The sequence below is a fragment of the Microtus oregoni genome, unplaced genomic scaffold (assembly GCF_018167655.1).
Source record: "Microtus oregoni isolate MIOR12 unplaced genomic scaffold, Mior012 000001F_ref0000356, whole genome shotgun sequence".
NCBI lineage: Eukaryota > Metazoa > Chordata > Mammalia > Rodentia > Cricetidae > Microtus > Microtus oregoni.
The window spans coordinates 75,353,079-75,374,121 of record NW_024543060.1 but is presented as its reverse complement, the minus strand read 5'-3'; the positions used below and the strand labels follow the sequence as shown (position 1 = coordinate 75,374,121).

The following is a 21,043-nucleotide window of genomic DNA, read 5'->3' as shown; positions in this document are numbered from 1 at the left end:
TGTGTGTGTATGCACCTGCACACATACTTCAATGTATACACGCTCATAAACACAAACTACTTAAAAAAACAATTTATTTTTGGTTTTTCAAGACAGGGTTATGTTGTAGTTTTGGAGCCTGTCCTGGAACTAGCCTTTTTAGACCAGTCTGGCAACATACTCACAGAGATTCACCTGCCTCTGTTACCTGAGTGCTGGGTAAAAACAATTTTTCACTTAAACCCACTGATAAATTTCAGTTGCATCAAATTATATCTTGATGTGTAGAGTTTAGAACTGCAGAGGGTAAATTCTAGTGCGTGGTGAGAAGTACAAGAATCTAATTTGAATATGTCATTGTGGTATTTTCCATTTATAAGGAGATAATTAAAATGGCTTATTTAGCTCTAGTAAATTCTCTCTGTCGTCAACCTTGGGAATCAGTTGTGGTTGCGTCTGTTCTGCCTTTATATTTTCACATTTGTGTTTCAAGTAAAAATTATTGGATTTTAACTTTCCAATATTCCAGCTCTACAAGTAAAATAAGACAGTGGCTTGTTGCCCAGTGTACTCTATCCACGTGAAAACACCCAAATCACGAGTAATGCCATGACATTATTAAGCAAATTCTTGAGGAAGTGGGAATTTCATGCCAAGAAGATGAAGTTCAACTTGAATGTCTTCTTCAGAAAAACAAAGACATTTGTATTCTTGTTGCGATGGTGCACATCTGAGCTCACCTCATGGCCATAACTGTTGCTGAGGCTCAGATAGATAGATACCTTAGCATATTTTAATTGGCTCAAATCATTTTATATGCAGAAAAATGACCAAATAATTGCACTTTCCATACAGACAAAAGAAAGTCGACAAAATTACCCGTGAGCTTAATAAATTAATATAGTAATATAAGCATTTCAACCTCACAAAGCACCCAGGCTCTCAATAAGTACAACCACAGTTTAAAATGATTTCTTTCCAAAACAGGATTGATTCCATCAAAAAGCATACTTTGAAGCAAAGTAATTTCACTCTTGAATATATGTTATCTCAGAACGTTCTAGCTTTATTTTGAAATTTATTTCTACAAAATACCTCCTACAGTTTGTAACTCAATGGGAAGTTATTTTCCAATGGACTCTTTGAAAGGCTAATGCACAATGAAGAAGTATTGTTGTATCTCATACTGTGTACAAACAAAATGACTTGATCTAATCTTTAGAGAATGTGTGTATGTATCTACACCATCACATGGTAGGTCATACATGTTTACAAGTATGGTACATTTATTAAATACTAAAAATTGTAATGTCTGGAGTTGAACTCACAATCCATGATGTTTAATATTAACTTTGAGAGGATCCAGAATCACCTAAAAGACAAACCTCTGGTGTTGCATGGAGGGTGTTTTGTTTGTTTGTTTGTTTGTTTTGTACTGGCCACCCGGATAGCTTAGACCCAAAATAACCACACAGAAATTGTATTAATTAATACACTGCTTGGCCCATTAGCTCTAACTTCTTATTGGCTAATTCTTACATCTTAATTTAACCCATTTCTATTAAACAATGTATCGCCACGTGGCAGTGGCTTCCAGGCAAAATTCTCAGTGTCTGTCTTTAGTGGATCTATGGCATCTCTCTCTCTGACTCTGCTTTCTTGCTCCCAGAATTCAGTTCTGTCTTCTTCACCTACCTAAGTTCTGCCCTATCAGGCCAAGGCAGTTTCTTTATTCATTAACCAATACAAGCAACACAAAATGGACTATGGATATTTTCCTTTGTTTCGATTGTTGGTTACAAGTTGTTATGGCTAATGGTTAGGAAAAAAAGCTAAACAAAGGATATTAGATTCAGGGGTTTTGTTTTTTTTTAAAAAAAAATGAGGGGTAAGTGCTGTGAAACAATGGTCTGTATCCTGTCAATTATATCCTGTCTTGCCAGTAGCCTGGCAAGAATATAGCTGGGGCAACCAGGCAGGAAGTATGGGTGGGGAAACCAAGCAGGAAATAGAGGTAGGGCAATGAGAACAGGAGAATTCTGGGAAGAGGACCCAGCCACAGAAGAAGCAAGATGTGACTGCCTCACTGAATAAGGTACCGAGCCACATGGCTAACATAGACAAGGATAATTGGCTAATATAAGTTATAAGAGTTAATAAGAAGCCTGAGAAAATGGGCCAATCAGTTTATAATTATTGTAGATCTCTGTGTGATTTCTTTGGGGCTAAACAGCTGTGGGAACTGGGTGGACAGAAACCACGGTCAACTCTCTGGGTCTGTCTATGAGTGTTTAGTTCAACTGAGATGAGAATAGTGCCCTAATTGGGTAGCAGTATTCCATGGGCTGGGATCCTAAACATAATAAGAAGGATGAAACAAGCTGAACACTAGTATTTTATCAGAGAAACAAGAAAAATAACGGAGGGTGTTGTGTTTGGCAGGAAAGTGTCCCCAATGCTCTTTTGTACTGAAGGATTACAGCAATTTACAGTTCATACAAGATTTTCTATAACATTTTTGCTGATTACAGTTCTCTCATCATATGTGTAAACTATTTCCAAACACAAGAATAGGATGCCAAGTTAGCTTTCTGTTGCTGAAACAAAATATCTAAGGAAAACAGTAGGACCAATGTGGATTGACAGAGTCAGAGATTGCAATTCATAGGGCAGTACCAAAGCAGAAACATCATGGTGGCAGGACATGACAGAGGGAGGCTCTCATCACAGTTGGGAAACAGTTAAGGAGAAAGAGGTTAAAACTGAACATAAAGTGCATCTTTCAATTCAAGGCATGCCTCAAAATTAGGCACCATCTTCTAGTTTCTACCTCCACTGAAAAAAGTCATGAAGGTATGAGCCCACCAATAGTTAGTTATCAATGAATTAGTCCACTGGGGATCTCAAAGCACTTGTGATGCTTGACAATCCAAAACGCAATCAGAAGATCACCATACTTTTAACCCACGACCCTTGAGGGGATATCAGAAATAGACCATGAGTTTCTCAAATAGCAAGAATTGGCAAAGTCAGCATTAATGCTGATTACAAATATACAAATAAAAACAAATATAGATGTGAGGTATTTTAAGAAAGAGGTCATGAAAGAAAGTACATAGGCAGTAAATAATAATGCTTTAACTTGTACAACCAAGAATATTCTCAATTAACATTTTACAGTAAAATAAAGGAGACTTCCAATCTGGGGTTGGTATCATGTTAGGGTATAGTGTCTTTGACACATGATTATACCATAATTCATCTCCAAGTCACACTGTAAAGCTGAATATTCCTTAAATATGAGAAGTATTACATTTGGAGACAGAAATTCTTTCATTATATTAAAAAGGCATCCATAATCATTTCCGGGAGTGGGTTCTGAATGGTTGGAGATCTACTAAGAATTTACATGTCAGGTAATAATTTAAATTACTCACAGGCTTGGAACTGCTGGTATCCATAGCAAACCATGGGTACATCTCATAGCACCCTTATCCCTTCAGAAGACCTATTCTTAAAGTAGACATTTTGACAATATCGTCCCCGCAATTATCCTTCCAATTCTATATGGAAAATGAAGAGATGGGTGTCATTTTCTTTATTTTTCAGCCACCTGGAAAGGTTTTTTTATGAACTAAATTCTTTCCAAAAGAATCCAGGGAGAGAGGAGAGGGAAAAAAAATCAAACACAAGATCCAAATAATAGAAACAGAAAAATAAAAGCAATATAGAAATGAAAGGAACTTGAAAGGCAGGGATATAAATGCTACAATTTTATCTCCACGATTTTTCTTCTGAATGATATTGAATGCAGCAATTAACCTGGCAGTTGCTCCCACCCACACTCCCATCGACTCAGCTTTAGTTCCTCACATCGCTGTAGTTGTGAGATACACTTACAGAGAACTGTTAACTAACTCATTTGCCACTCCTACCCCCTAAATATATTTACTATATCAAACAGTGTGAAAGTCATACTGACACCAGATATATGGACTGTCCCAAGAGCTCTAACATTTTATATAACTCTACATAAAAATGAAAGGTAGGTCCCATAGATAAATCCTTAAAATATGCGGTACACATATAAATGTCATTGATTATATCTCCAACACTCTGAATAACAATGTCAGTCTCTACACACAAGAACACTGTTGTGGGGACACGCATGGTGGACATGTGAAAAGTTCAAGGTGTGGAAATTGAAGCACTCCCAAACTCGATAATACAGTTTCTGTGGGTTCACTGATGTGCAGGCTCAGTTGTCCCCTGGCTTCCCTGGAAATTCTAAGATTGGTGTTAATGGTAAATATAACCAAACTGATGGCTCGTCACAGCCACACTCTCTTAGTCTAGTTCATTTTCCTCTAAACATTTCAACTGAATGAATGTATCATTATTTCAAAATCCATCTTCATTCTGCAGTGAAAATGAAACTATCTTCATTCATCTGGAATGAGGCAGCCTCTTCATTATTCCCCTGAACTTTCCCTTGATGAATACCTTTATTCCTGGTAAAATAACAGCATTTTTATCTCTGTCCTATCCTCCTATCTCTACCAGATATCTTCCGTTTCAAGACGGGGCTGTATCTTAGGGGTAGATTACTTGTTTGGAGTATGTGAGGTTCTGGATTCAATCTTCAGCAACACACACATACACCACCACCACCAACAACAACAACCACAATGATAAATACTTCAATTTCATTCCTGCCTTGTAATTTAAAAATCTATAGCACCTAAGCTATTAGAGATTTCATGGGTACCATGTTTTACTATTATTGGGAGATAAGAGGAACCACAAAACTAAAATGATTTCAAAGAAGAGTGGTGTTATTTCCAATTATATATGGGGATATTTTAGGAAAGTCGAAGGTGCTGAGAAATCTTGAGTGTTTAGAACCAGACCCAGAGCTCCACATGCTCCTGTATACTATGAACTTGATCTACAGACATCAAGTTTGCCATGGTTGGCTCTTTGTGCCTCTGGACTCCATATCTGGAGAATTAATCAACCAAAGACAGAAAATATGTTTGCAGATTAAACCTGTATTGAACATGCCATTAGTCCAGAAACACTCATATAGCAACTCTTTCTGGTCCAGCACCTGTCATTTCTGTCCCTACCAGCCTCTTTTATTTTTTTAAAATATTGTGCTACCTTTTATTCATGTTCTTTTCCAGTCAAGTAGACTGTGCCAACAATTTTTTTTAAAAAAATGCATGCCAGAACTCCCTAACGGAACGTGTCTACATATTGTGTAGTCCTGCTGAAATGCCTGTCAGTCCTACCCCATCTAAAAACCCATCTCATCGTGAAGATCCACTGTAATGACAATACTTTTCTAAAACCTTCTGTACTTTGTTCAGTTCGTTATTCTTCTGCCTTCTATGCTGTGACACATACAATATTCCACCTGTTTGTAAATAACTGAAATAATGAAAGGTGTATATAGGGCAGGGCCATGTTCTCCTTAAACTTTTCATGTAAATACATACAGAACATAGTAGAGCAAATGCCTTACACAAAACAAACAGTAAAGTGATGTTGAGTCAGTTTTCCATACTAAAAATATATTTAAAATGCAGAGAGTCTGCTAAGTGGTATTGTTTTGGAACATATTTTCTTTCTCATGCCCAAATATTTACTAAATATCAGTTCTATTCTATTCACTGAGTATATGTTGGAAAATCAAGCCTTGTCTCTCTACTTATATACTTTAAGATCTAGTATAATAGCAGTGTAATAAAAATACACTGGATTTATTAATACACAATCTTAGTCCTGTTCTGATTTAACCAGGAAAATTCAGGGAGCTAAGTAAAGTGTTTTCTCTGAGTTTCACTTTTCAGTGTTGACCAAATTTGATATTTTTTTTTTACATTTTACAGCTTAAAATATTATTGGTCTTCATGAGATATTAACAATATATTTTGCATTAATCTTCAGCAGTTTCCTTTATGTATTTTCTCCATTCAAATAATTCTATTATTTTCAAATTTATAGCTTTAGCTCAGAACTCTCAAAACTACAAAATGAATATATCAACAACACCATAACCATTTCCATACCTCAAAGTCACATCAAATGCCACGCATTCAAAGATAAAACTATCTTCTCTCTTATCTCTAAACAATTCCTTCTTCTGTATTCTCAAGATTACTTATCATCCTTACATGCCAGAAAATGCTAGGAAAGTTTTCTGCTATCTCGTCTCCTTTGATTTGTTTTTCTTGTCTCCAAGATCGTACCAAGACAATTAGTGATAGTTCCCAAACGGGTCTGGTAAGCACTCACCTTACCAAATTTAAATTCCATTCCTCTTTGTTCAAGACACTAAAACCCTCTCACCTGGGCTCTTGAATGACTTTTTAAATGGTTCTCTTCAAATGCATGCCTTTTCCCTGTGCTCTAATCACTCTACACATTGCATTCAAATAATTCTTCATGAAATACATCCGTCCTATTTACTCTCCTATATAACCTCATTATCATCCTCCATTCCTCTTGGGATGAAATTATAAATCCCTAATGCGTTTTCCTGGACCATGTGAATTCTCAGATCCATTACACACTAGTGTAATTTACACCACATCCTTTTCCTGACTAAACAGCATTGGCAACCGTTTTAACTGAGTAATAATTCCACAAATACTAACAATTCCTTTGGGATGTTGACTGTCTGCAGTACTCTTGAATGCCGTTTTGTTTTTATTGCTTGTTGTAGCACCTAACATGGAATAACACAATGAATAAGAACTCTCTCTCCTCTCTCTCTCTCTCCCTCTCTCTCTCTCTCCCTCTCTCTCTCTCTCTCTCTCTCTGTCCCCATAACAGGTACAAATAAAATGTTCCCCTATGCATTTAAAGAGCACCAATGAAGTTGTTGGAGGGAGACGATGCAATTTAAGGAGAGAATGTAAATAGAAAGCAAGGGAAGCAGGAGTCCATTGTGGCGATCAAAGCAGCGTAAACCTCTGGATATTCATAGTCACCCATCCTGCACTTTAGAGGTCTTCACTTGTTTCCAGACAGAAAGTACAAGCAAACATTATAACCATATCCACAGTTTATTGTCTGAACTGAAACACATTATGCGAGTTTACAGCCTACAGCCATCATTTTGGGTTTTAAGTACATAGTTAGTTGTGTGTTTGTTAACTACATATTTACAAACTCCTCAGATAAATTCACTATAAAAATTCAAGGAGTATTTATGCAAATCTAAGCATGTATACATGGCCACGTTGTATAAGTCAATAGAACTTAAAATTCTATGAGCCCTTTGAAAGAAAGAGAATTCAGCACCCCACATAACTACAAATATGTCACTGGTTACGGTTGCAATAACGACAAGGCCAGTAGAGAGCAGTGTATGCACTCACTTTTAAAATGTTCTTTGAATTACAATTAACAAAATCATATTCCTTATTATTTAAATTTTACATTTTAGCTACTTAATGAGCCAGGCTTCTTCTTACTTGAAAACGAAGGGGCTACAACATCTCCCTGTAGTCTTCCATGTCCTTTCAACAGTCCTATAATGTCTCTATTGGCAGAAATAGTCAACAAAACCAGTATCTAGATGCTGGAGAAATGGTTCAGTGCACAAGCATGAAAACCTGCTTCAAATGCCAGTGCCCACATAAACGTTCAGATAAGGTCAGGCACATTTCCTTAATAACCTTAGTGCGTTGTGAGCAAAGGCAAGAATGCTGGGTTTGCTGCAATTGTAGCTCCAGGTCTAATAAGAAACCCTATCTTGAGGAAATAAAGAAGAAAGCAATTGAGTAGGACTTCTGATATCCTCCTACAGGTATGCACAGGTATGCACAGGCATGCCTTCACATACATGCACAGATATGCACCTATATATGTGTACATACACCAATAGATCATACCTAAGTAATCATACAAACACTTATGTACTCAAATATCTATTCATGAATTATTGTAGAATATGGAAATTAAAGGTGATGACAAATAACATATTTTTTTCACCCAAGCCATGATCTTGGATATAAAATGTTCTAATTGTAAAAATACTACGTGAGACAGTCCATATGTTCTTTAGGTAGAATGAGCACACACACACATGCATTCCATATGTTAATATGCTTTAAAATATGATGTGTACATGATAAATATATGCAATATCGGTAAGCTTAAAATTTTTTTTTAATTTTTATTTTTTTAAATTTATTTATTTATTAAGGATTTCTGCCTCCTCCCCACCACCACCTCCCATTTCCCTCCCCCTCCCCCGATCAAGTCCCCCTCCCTCATCTGCTTGAAGAGCAATCAGGGCTCCCTGACCTGTGGGAAGCCCAAGGACCGCCCACCTCTATCCAGGTCTAGTAAGGTGAGCATCCAAACTGCCTAGGCTCCCCCAAGGACTCTCTTGGAATGTTAGGCTGGCTGATGTTTGGTTAGACTGATAGCCAAAAAAACCCAGTGATCTTGTCTTACACCCCCTCTCTGGTGTCTCCAGTTATAGATGCTTCCCACACTCCACATCATTCATGGATTCTGGGATCCAAACTCAGATCCTTATGTTCAGCAGCAAGCAATTTTAACCCCAAGCCATTTCCCCAGTCCAGCATAAAGAAAAACCTGGGTTGTTTTTTTATTTGTTTGTTTATTTTTGTCTTTTTATACTATTTGAAAGTAAAATCCTAGTAATAATCTAAAAACACATGAAACACTTCTTTGATGAATTCTTTTGAAATTAGGCAAGAAAGATTACATGGTTCTACTTATGTAAATATAGAAATATTATTGCAAATAAAACATATCTATCCGAATCCTATTTGTGTTTTATATGTAGGTGAACTTGTTTGTCTATATGTGTGTCACACATACAAGCCATTGTGTGTGTGTGTGTGTGTGTGTGTGTGCGCGCATGCGTGTGTGTGTGTGCATGTGTGTGTGTGCATGTGTGTGTGTGTGTGTGTGTAATTAAAAGGCTTTGTTATTATTCATAGTGAGCAGGCTTTTGGAACAATCCTTGAACTGTTTACCACATGTAACCTGTCCTTAAATTTTCAAAGCAAAGCCCTTATCAAAACTAGAATTGACTATGCCAGGCATGGATGGTACACACCTTTAATCCTAGCACTTGGAAGGCAGATGCAGGAAAATCTCTGAGTTTGAGGCCAGCCTGGCCTACAGAGAGAGTTCCTGGACAGCCAGGGCTACAGAAAGAAACTCGATCTCAAAACAAAAGAACACTCCCCCAAATGAAACAGATAGGATAAATATAAACTTTCCAGAATGCCATAACAGCTTCATTTTACCTAAATATGGGCACGAGGTCTGCCAATTCTCTCTACTTTGGAGGACAGCTTTGGCTTGAGAGTCTAGATAAAAATATTTATATACTTAATATGACATAATTGACCCAAACCACATCCCAGATAATAGGTTCCTTGAGACACTAACCCAGAGTTAAGACTATCATTTGTCTTTTTCTTCTCCCTCATCGTAAAATTCCCAAGAAGTCATAATAATCCTTAAGCAGATTCAATACATGAGAAAATGGTTTGAACAAGAATTAATGTCTTTCAAAAAAAATCTTGGAAGAGGAAATTTTTAGAGACACTGCATTCTGGGAAACAGATCTGCCTTGAGTATCTCAGCGAGGTATGAGATGCAGGAGAATCAAGCTCCAGAAAATTCTGCCTGCATGGACAGAGCTCAACCATGACCAGAAGAACCAGGAAGCTGAGAAGCCAAGAAGCCCAGAGAGGAAGCTCTGTTTTACAGAAACAGAATTTGTTCTCACTAGTAAACTCAAGGAATTTTTTAAGCTTCCTGTTTGGATCCCATTTGAATTGTAGCAATTTCCCCCTCCAAACTTTAGCAGTGGGGGATAAAAACCAACCGTGGGACTCTTCTGAATGTGCCGTCCATGGCAATGGCGCATTTAGCTCTTAACCGTGCTAATTACTGACATGTATGTTTCCCAGCATGCCTAGTATAAATTCTGGCACCCAATTACTGTATTGTGAAAGAATGTGAGAAGAATTTGAAAATAGCCTTTATGTCCATTTCCTCCTAATATCTTTAATTAATACGATGGCACTAATGTTAGAGAAAAATTATACTGCTGTCTGGAATAAGGTAAGCTAGATTTAAAGTTAAAACCCCAAGTTGAGGTGGTTTTTAAGAGAAAACTATTTGAATCCTCTTTTAAAAAAGTCTAAAATTGGGATCCAGAGATTTTACTGTGTACGAAAGGAAGGGTGTGTGCATTTGTGCAGTTATAAGAATCCACAGGAGGTTGTTGGTGTCTTAGTCATCATATTCTGCCTCATTTTTTCCCTATCCCCCATTCCTAGGGCAGGTGAATATGTTTGCAGACAAGCCTGATAACCTGAGTTCAATCCCCAGGGCCCAGATGGTGGAAGAAGAGAACAAATCTTCTACAAGTTGTTCTTTGGCCTCTGTTCATGCACCCTGGCATCTTTTGCATATTGCTCCTCTACACATAAACACCCCACAATTAAATGAATAAATGTACTGATAATTGAAACAAAGCTAAAATCCCAAACAAGGCCTGGTGGTCCTTGTTAATAATCAAAATAGTGGTTACAGTCACCATGGTAAATTCTCAATGTCACAGGAAATCCAAAGAATTCTTTACTGCCTTCTTTAGATTCCCATGAAATCCTTAGAAGATCTTGCCTGCTTTAATTAGATGTCGCTAATCAAAGTTTGAAAACGTGTCTCTTCATGCTCAAAGGGAAGAATCATCTTCTTGTCTCCGTGAAAGAAAGAAAATATCCTTTGTTTCTCCTGAAAGAAAATAAACAAGTTCCAAAACAGTTTTCAAGACAGATTTTCTTCCTTTTGTTTCTGTATACATTTTAAACATACAAATTTATAGTATCATTTCTTCTTAAAAATACTCATATTCTAATTCTATGCTTCTACCTCCTTTTCAATTATCTCACAAACTCCTCAACAAATAGGAGGAAGATTTTTTTATTTCTTACTCTATCACAAGTATAGTGTCTTGGTCAGTAAGGGATACATCAAAGATAGTATGGATATGTTGTTCAAAACTCAGTTCTATCAAATACAATGTAAGTCTTTTGGGGACTAAAGTCTTAGTCACTATTCTATGGCTGGGAAGTGATACCAACTCATATAAAAGAAAGCACTTAAGTAAAGACTTGCCCACAATTTCAGAGGATTGGTCCATTATCATCATGGCAGGGAGCATGGGAACATGCAGGTGTGTTGCTAGAGCAGTAGCTAAGTGTTTTACATACGACTACCCATCAGCAGGCAGGAAGAGAGAGCAGCATTGGGCTTGGTATGGGTTTTTCAAACCTCACAGCCCACATCTAGTGATACACTACCTCCAACGAGGACACACCTCCTAATCCTTCCAAATAGTTCACCAACTGGGAACTAAAGATGCAAACAAATGAGTCTATGGGGGCTATTTTCATTCAAACCACCCCATGGGCCACGTTATAAGTGCAGAGTCCTTAGCTTTCCAGGAAAAACAGAGGAGCTTTCCCATACAGTATTTGCTGTCTTTATAGCTAGTGTAAAATTACCAGTGAGACGTTCCTAGAACTATGTCTCAGATAAAATTCACAAAACCAAGTCATACAGGATCAGTGTTTATGACTACCTCTACCTAAGTTTGTCTAGTTTATTGATGGTTTCTATTTTATTTTCCTCCCTTTATCAACACTATACGAGAGCCATAGATTAGTGTTTGGTATACAGCAGGTGCTTAATGTACAATGAATAGATGTATAATCTTTGACTCTGTCTGGGACTGGGGCTTGGTAGGCACGTCATAGATAATATGGCTTGCAAGTGTAAAACCCTATGCCAATTGTCGGCATCACTAAAACAAACAAACACAATCTTTTACTCAGAATAAACTATAAACTTTTGAGTTCATAGTGATAAAAGTTGTGTTAAATATTGTGAGGCCCAAAAGATGATTAATATAGAGAAACTGTGAGAGAAGAGTAGTGTGTGTGTGTATATATATATATATATATATATATATATATATATATAATTTGTGCTTAATGGATCTCTTTTATCTCCTATAAGATATAAGTATGAATTTAAGAAAAGGTGAGGCTGGGGTGCATAATATAAAAGAAACTTAAAAGCTTTGAATTTAAATTCCTTTATTAAAATATCACCTATGATTTAAACTGCTAATTCAACATGACGTCCAGCACAAAAATCAACCTTTCACTTTATGCCAATTACAAAATAAACTAAAAATGATAATTTAAAATAAATTATTTACTATTATTTCAACCAAATAGACATAAATAAGACATTCACAAATCAGGAAGACTTTAAACTTATGAATCATGCTATTCCCACACAGAAGCAGAGTAAAAATATTTTATTTATGTGTTACATAATAATTAATGATGTGATAAAATATAGATAAGATCCTACAACTAAAGAATAATTATTCAGATTTCATCTTTCCTCCCTTTAAAACGTTTTTTATTAGTTTGGGGTAAATTAAGAATAATGAGAATTGGGGCTGGAGAGATGGCTCAGTGGTTAAGAGCATTGCCTGTTCTTCCAAAGGTCCTGAGTTCAATTCCCAGCAACCACATGGCGGCTCACAACCATCTGTAAAGAGGTCTGGTGCCCTCTTCTGGCCTACAGACATGCACACAGACAAAATATTGTATGCATAATAAATAAACAAATATTTAAAAAAAGAATAATGAGAATTGACTTTTAATATTTTCACTTCATCTTTAATTTTCTGATATCCAACTCTAAATTAGTAACTCTTCATTCTGGTGTTATCAAGTTTTATTGTAGATGTCACCAATATTTCCCCTAGCCTTCTTTATCATTTGTTATTTGCTTGGTAATTGGCATGAAGTGAAAGGTTCATTACATTTTTTAAAATTATATTGTTTTTCACATTTTGACTCTCAATGAGTTTTAATTTCTGGTAGTTTACAACAAACTCTTGATTTTAGACAGGTTTATCTATCTGCCACCCTGGCTTGATTCAATTATTCTCTAAAGATGCTGTATGTTGTACCTCTACCCTTAGTGAACCAGAAATCTTCTAGAACTAATTTAACTGCCTACTTTTTCAAACTTTACTTAGTACTTAGTCCCTCATTACTTGGTCCTGTTTCTCCTTTGTAGTATAAAAAGTAGGGGAAAATAGGATTAATTATTTCAAACTCTTCATTATCGCAAGTGCCTAGGACAGTGTCTGGAGAATAGCCAGAATCCATTGAGGCAATGGATAAGGAGTTCCGAACACAAAATAAAAAGACAATAAATACTCAGATTTTTTTCTATTGATGAGTTAAAACGCTTACATCCTGAAATATAGATTGATTCTCCATCTACATTTAGTGGTAATTTGACAAAACCCGTTGAGTTGGGAGAGCTATCATGATACCTTGAATCAAAAAACAATGTCTAGGCCGGGCAGTGGTGGTGCACGCCTTTAATCCCAGCACTTGGGAGGCAGAGGCAGGCGGATCTCTGTGAGTTCGAGACCAGCCTGGTCTACAAGAGCTAGTTCCAGGACAGGCTCCAAAATCACAGAAAAACCCTGTCTCGAAAAACCAAAAAAAAAAAAAAAAAAAAAAAAAAAAAAAAAAAAAAAAAACAATGTCTAACACTCAGACTGGTAGAGTTTCAGCTAGAAGGTGCTATTTTTCTCATACAAAACTATGCTTATTATACTCCACTGAAAGCTTAACTAAACATATTTTCTTGATATGCTAATGCTTTCTGCAAACCTTTTCTTGATTCTACCATGTAATTTCAAAAGATTCAATTAAGGGAAGAAGATTTAACTACCTTTGAATGAAATTTCTAGCAAGAACACATTTTAAATTTCAAAGCAGACAGTTGTTTTATTACTAGCTGTATCGGTTTACATTGGAAACAGAACATTTGCCTCCATCCATTCCTGCCTCTTTCTGACTGTGTCTCAAGCCTGCAAAGAATAACTGGATGTGGGGGAAGAGATAATGAGGGAGACTTCCACCAGGAATTGTGAAAGAAATGCCTGAAACACTAAATGTTCAATAAGGTAAAGTGTTGGATTTCCTTCCCTGAAAACATAGTGGGTCTTGGGTCTCGGTGCCGTTACTGCTTAAGTACTTTAACATGTCTGAGCTTAGTTTACTTATCTGCAATGTGAAATAAAATATCTAGGGCTGGAAAGACTGGGAGAACATCACAGTACCAACCATTGAACATACAAGGTGCTTAATAAGGTATTTATCAAATTAAGTTACTAATATTGAACTACTATTTATCTTTTAAATAAATAATAGTGACTGGGTAACCAAGCATCTAAAACTGAAATTTAATTTTATATATGTGAATACATACATACATACATATCGGCAACAGAAAAGGAATGGCATATGAATAAGTCAAGCACACTGACTTTGATAAAACACAGTTTGGAACTGAGGTGACTAGACTCTTGTGCATGGGATCTGATCATGGGCATATATATCCAAACACAAGGAGCAATTCAGGACGTTTTCCTGTGTCTCCCCATGTCTCAGAAATATGATGACAAATTCTAGTTCACAAAAGTAAATGTAATGAAAACAACAGATTCTGCATGTTGACATATTAATAGTTTTCTACAAGTGTTTAAACATAAGCTAAGGACATTGAATTTGCCAATACTGGGAATAATAATGGATGGATACCTGCAGAATGATACCTCCTCTCTTAGTTCCGGGGGGCGAGGGAGAAGGAGACAACAAAAAAGAAAAAAGGTCGAGCAAATTTTCAACTAAGGAACTCAAAACATAAATTAAGAAACCTGCTATAAAATGTTGGTTCTGGAGACTCATTAGGAAACCAAAAGCCAAAAAACCTGCCATCATAAACCTCACCATCTGAAATTTATGTTGAAATAGGTTCAATTAAGGCTTTGAGATAGGTGAATCAAGCGGCTGATTTATGTATTTCTAATCAAGAATTTAAAAATTTACTTTACTGGCCAAAGGATTGTTTTTTTTTTCATCCGCAGTTATTGAATGAGCGTTGATATTTTGTGCAAAGCCCTGAAATACATTCTGCTATCAGCATACACAAGTGTGTTTCTTCTTCCTGTTACCTCCTTTAGCACCTGTGTTTGCTGTTAATCACTTGGAGTTGCTGGTTGCTTCTCTGCCTCCCACAATGCTTTTGATATTGCTTAAGGCACTTCCTGCACAGAAGTCTACACTTTGTTTGCTGTTTATCATGTAACCAGGTAATGTACTAGCAAATAATAAATAATACTAAATTAGTAAATATTAATACTAATTAGCAGCTTTACTAAATTTATTACTAATTTAGTAACTACCAAATTAACTTTATAGAATCCACTATTCCAAAAGTATATCAATTTTTAAAGATTTATTTTGTTTTTAATTGTGGGTCTGGTTATCAGAGTACAGATGCTTGAGGAGGCCAGAGGAGATATCAGGGACCCCTGGAGATGAAGTTTGAGGCAGCTATGAGACACCTAATGTCTGAAATGGGAACTGAATTTTAGTCCTGTGCAAGAACAATGTGTGCTTTTAACCACTGTGCTATTTCTGAGCACCACAAAATATATTCCTTTTTTTTTCATTCTCCTTAAGTTTTAATTAATGGATAATTACATAATTTCCCTGTTTCCACCTTCTAATCGTCCCCATGTACTGGCTCATTGCTCTCTCTCTCTCTCTCTCTCTCTCTCTAATTCATGCTCTCTATTTCTCTCGTTGTTGTACACACACACACACACACACACACACACACACGAGCATATCTCTTTTTCTAAGCCCATCGGCAGCTCACAAATCTCAGGGACCTTGCAGAGGAGACTCAGCTTCCTCCTGTTACCAGATCACTGTGCAACTGAATGAAGTTGTTCCTCTTGTTTGGCAGGTGAGGAGGCTGGGCATCTACAAGAGACTGTGAGTTTGTCAGATAATATTGTGCAATAAAGAGCTGAATTTCATGATCAAGCTTCTTCTTAAAAGTAGTCAAAGATGGTCAGTCATCTTCGACGATCTCAGTCACTGGTGAAAGTCTACTGCTTTCTATCTCTTGGTGTCATTAGAAGAACAAGGCATTGATTGTATGCAAATTCTTTGCTGCAACCCAAGGTCTGCCCCTGAGAGGTCCTTGGGAGTCACAATGATGAGTTAGCTGTCACAGGGATGGGCAGCATTGTCATCCAGGCACTTTTTCCCAGTCACCTACATTATGTCTATAGGAGGCTTTTCCATGCCTCTTCATCGTTTGGTAGGGACAACCACCAAATTGGTAGAAATTTACTGAAAGTTGAGATAAAGAGTCTTACAGTACTTGAAGGCTCTAGCAACTGAATGCTGGTCAGCTGACTCTGAAATAAGCCCTTTAATATTATCCCCCCGCAATCAGAGGCTTCAGGGAAAGAACAAATCGAGGGTGTATAGTAAATGTATGTAACTCTCTTGGCTCAATTCTTTTCACATATGACAATTAGTAAGTAACACCCCGGAATACATGCTTCTCCTAAATTAATGTGAAAAGATCCTAGATAGGTATTTTTTTTTCTATGACAGAGACCGGTTTTTCATTTTAAAACATTGTTAGGAAGTTTGCTTGTAAAGGCAGGTCATTTCCTAGGCGATACACCCAACTCCTAAGTGAACACTTACCTATAGAACCCCGGCCCTCAGTCAGTTACCTCGTACTGTTGGGAGGGAACATTCTAAAAAAGCTTCAACAGAAATTAATAGCAACTACAACGATATGGGAGCATCTTCCATTGCCAGTGGTGCTTTCTATCTAAAGAGGTGTGGGATGAGTAGGTTGAAAATTTTCTTAATCTGAAAGCCAACCCATCCCCAGAAAAATAGCCCCCAAAACACCAACCCTCTGTCCCCTCATCTCTCTCCCGTTTCCATGCCCTCTTTCTCTGTGTACAAGTGTATTTTGACCATTAACGCTTGGGTGGAAAGTTGAAAGACACCTAACCAGCTGCACCCAGCCAGAGCTCATGGGCGGAGGAGCGAAGTTCTAGGGCTGAGCGTTCCTTTTTCAGCGCCTGGCCATGCAGGCGCTCGCGGATACCTGCCCTGCTTGGCGCCGCGTCTGAAGATTCGCCTCGCACAACAGTTGAGTCTCCATCTGGCTACCAACCCACCCGAGCTTTCTTCTCCTCCATCACCACCTTCCTGTCTCCCCCTCCTCCCCCTCCTTTCCGTCTTCCCTCTCCACCCCCGCCCCCAATCTCCTCCTCTTTTTCTCACTACAAGCGGTTGCTGATGCTGAAGCCGAGCGTCACTTCGGCTCCCAAGGCAGACATGGCGACATTGACAGTGGTCCAGCCGCTTACTCTGGACAGAGGTAAGGGAGCGGCTGGTACAACAGGCCACAGAGTCCGCACAGCTTCCCCCTTCGCCCTGCCCAGTCCCACTGGGACAGCAGGATGCGCTCGGCTAGGGGCAACTGGGCGAGGACGATCAGTCTAGGAGGCTTTCGCGCCGGAGCAGGACACTTTCTACCCCTCTCTCCTCGCCTCGTCCCTGCCGCCCCTTCTCGCAGCGCTCGCCGGGGCGTGGATGCCTTGTCAGGGCTCCAATGCTTCAGCCACGAGTCCTAGTCCCTTGCCGGGTCGCCTCTGGGCCCCGGCTTTGTTGGAGAGGATGTGCGGGAACCACTGAGCGCTGGTAACTGGAGAGGGGCAGAGAAAGCTCTTCAAGCCAGAGCAGTAAAGGGACCAGTGGGGGAAACCAGCCAACAACTGCCGGCCCGAGGACCCGGAGGGAGGAAGTTTGTCCCCGCTCTGGAGACAGGATCTGTGCTGCTGTGGTGACTGTGAGATCGCCCCGGGGCCGTAGGGCGCTTGGCAGGGTAGCTGGGTGCTCGGCCGCCGGGCTGCCGAGCCAGGGCGCTGCCCTCGGGCTAAAGGGCAGAGCGGAACCTGGGCAGCCTAGCGAGCTAGGGGACGCTGCATCCCGGAGGCAAGCTGGCTTGGCTCAGGCTTCCCGTCCGGAGCTACAGCTTGGGTCGCTGGTTCGCAGTGCTCCCTCCGCCTGCAGTTCCAGGCTGGTAGCAACTCCTGTCTCCTGCTCCAAACCAACCTAGTTCTTCGCCAACCAAGTGCACCTCCGTGCCTGGGCTGCAGACAGCGCGGGGACAAAGCGCAGGCTTGGTAACAGTTTAACTTCTAGCCTGTGACCTGTGCGTCCTACTCTTTGGCTGCATGGGAAACAGCGTTTGCCTTCTCCTCAAACCTTCCCAAGCCTGGTTACTGGTTTCTCCTCTAAGATTGGGGCCTGCGTAGTGCACATGAGTGGTACCCAACTGTGAGGGGGAGTTTCCTTTCTCCTTCCCCACGTCCAGGTATAGAGCGCCAGAGTCCCTGCTCTGCAGAGAGAGGGCACCTCTAGCTCTGGTCCGAAGCGGCGGGGCTTAGGACCCGGGGCAGCCATTTGAAAATGCTGTGCTCAAAAGAAAATGATTTAGTCCTTGTCCCTCTAAAATTTCTCTTTCTGGGGGATTAAACCAGCGGGCCCAGCAAGGCAAAAAGAGCATCCTGCTGCGGAACACAGTGGCAAAGCTGGTAAACTCTGTTTGAGGTTCTTAATTTAGAGAGATCTCCGGTGACTTTACCTCAATCTGTTGGTGCCAGAACAGATATTATGTGGAGCCCATAGCAACCTCACTTGGGGTGAGAGTTGAAACATAATTGATTTTTATGTTGGGAAATGTTCGTTTACACGCTTGCAAATTAATAACAGTAAAGAGCTCAGAAATCCGCCGTCTAATCTATGATTTTACCCCCCAATATCGTCTCTACTAAGCAGGATAAATCCACTGCTGGTAAGAGCCAAGCAGATGGTAAGCTATTAAAGACGATGGGTTTCCCAAGTATTTCTGTTTTAATGTGATGAGTTCTTATATTGTCCCATTACTAAATTACACTCATTAACCATCCCAAGTTTAACTGCGTTCAACAGTCCACGTTCTAACTCCGTTAGAAGCTAACGGTCCAAGAAGAGCACATACCCAAACAAGTTCATATCTCACTGCTACTATTACTAAGACAACTGTCCCACTTTGGGGTGGGTGGTATCTTAGCCCTTAGGTGCCCCAGTCAGTTGTTTTGGGGAGGTGCATTCTTGTTTAGACTCAAATGGCACCCGTCCGTGATTAGATCCATACAGTAACCCAGGAAGTATTTTCACAGGTTAACTAGGTGGGTATCTGAATGAACCATCTATCCATATTGGCTTTAACTGTTTGGTGAGTGAGAAAACTGTCAATAAAGTATCTTCCCTCTATTTAATTGCGATGATACCTTGACATGATTGAGCAGGTAATTTTATTATTATTAGGTTGATGGATCGTGGGATTCTAAACATTGTCCTTGAACAGGGAGGGCTTAACTCGGTTGTTCGTTGGGGACTTGGGACTGGTGATTGCGCTACAGTGTAGTTTTACCCTAACTTCGGCTTCAATGGTTGGCCACCTACTGGCGACTAGATCACACTAAGCTCTGGGGTGCTGTTTGATATACTCTAAACTGTTCCACCCAAAGTCTTTTGGTCCTTCCAAAGCCTTTACAATGGGTTGTTAGTTTTGTCCCCGCCCCCAGTGGGTGGAGCTCCTTGAGCAACAAAGCCATTTCTGTATCCATCTTCGATTTCCTCATAGTCCGTGGCTTGTGGTGGAAATCTCAAACTAATGTAGATTGGTGTTAGTGAACTAAAACCTGAAGTAAATCAAGAGCAGTTGGTTATGGGGATTTCATACCAAACTGAGATATAACCCGTGGTCTCAGCACTGCAGAGCTCTCAGGGTTGGTAGGGAACGCATAGGGAGGCTGCCAGGAACCTTTCTCCTATTGACTTGGTGGATTTTCATCAGCCACAGCTGCTACCAAGGCTTTGCCTTTGGTTTTTGATTTTTTTTCAAGACAAGGTTTCTTTGTGCAATCCAGGCTGTCCTGGAACTTGCCTTGTAGACCAGGCTGGCCTTGAACTCAGAAATCTGCCTGTCTCTGCCTCCCGAGTACTGGGATTTAAAGCCTGTGTCACCAGGCCCCAAGTAGGATTGTAGGTGGGAAGAAGGAAATAAGACTCTTGTCAGGGACAACAAAGTGCACCTCAACAAATGAGAATACACTCGCTGTGATTTTAGGGCTTCCGGTTAATTTCTAGTACTTTAATTTAGATGATTTTTAGGCTATGCTACCTCTAAATGGGAGATTTAAATCTTGCTTAGGGTCCTTTGGCAGCATATATACAAGCATACATACATGCGTATGCACATACATCATGCGTGCATAATACACATACATGCACATACATATGGAATCTTGATGGAAAGTTTTTAAGGAAACAAATCAAAGCTACAGGCTTTAAATTGAGATTTACTCACTTTGAATTCAAACAAAAGTAAGACTGAGAAGTCATATTCATCTGGGTTTTTTTGTCTGGGAAGTAAGATTTTAAAAGATCCAGGATGGCCCAAAGGGATAGACAGGGTGACTTGGGGGCTTTCACATCTCTGTAAATATCCAAAGATTATTTTCTAATGTCATCAAGACATTGGACTAGTCAATACTTCAAACTTTGGGGGTGTGCAATGGGCAGAGTAGATTACTGTTTAGTGATTCTTGATATTCGTCATTTACTTACTGAGGTCCTACTATAAATCACATTTTATTTGGGATCAGTGTATATTGAAAAACTAGATAAATGACAATTCTAATTTCTGTCATAAATAGGGGCCACTAGGCAAAGGTTTCTTTTTTAAGCCACACAAACAACTCATTCATTCGTTCAGTATATCGTTATCACCTGTTGCATACCGATGCTATGGGAATGCAAGAAGAAAGGTTCTTTGTCCCTATGAGTCTTAAGAGACTACTAGAGGAGACAAATGGTAAGGGATGGATTTACTAAAAATTATTGAGTGTCACCCTTATTCCAAATACTGCTTGAAGCACTATAGTAGTGCCAGTTGAGCAAAATAGGTAAAATCTAATGGTGTTTGCATGCTAGTGAGAGGGATATAAGGAATACACACA

General features: G+C 39.2%; 1 protein-coding gene across 4 annotated transcripts in view; it reads left to right on the top strand.

Moving 5' to 3' along the window:
* The first annotated feature begins 17,010 nt into the window (after positions 1-17,010).
* The window catches only part of Lin7a (lin-7 homolog A, crumbs cell polarity complex component), a 132,012-nt gene continuing 127,979 nt past the window's right edge, over positions 17,011-21,043 (top strand). For 2 of the 4 annotated variants that reach the window (XM_041670280.1, XM_041670271.1), the window contains exon 1: positions 17,011-17,352. In XM_041670280.1, coding sequence (XP_041526214.1) covers positions 17,271-17,352 — 82 coding nt within the window. In that variant the 5' untranslated portion in view covers positions 17,011-17,270. The remainder of the gene's footprint in view (positions 17,353-21,043) is intronic. The other 2 variants (XM_041670289.1, XM_041670307.1) reach the window with 2 other exon arrangements.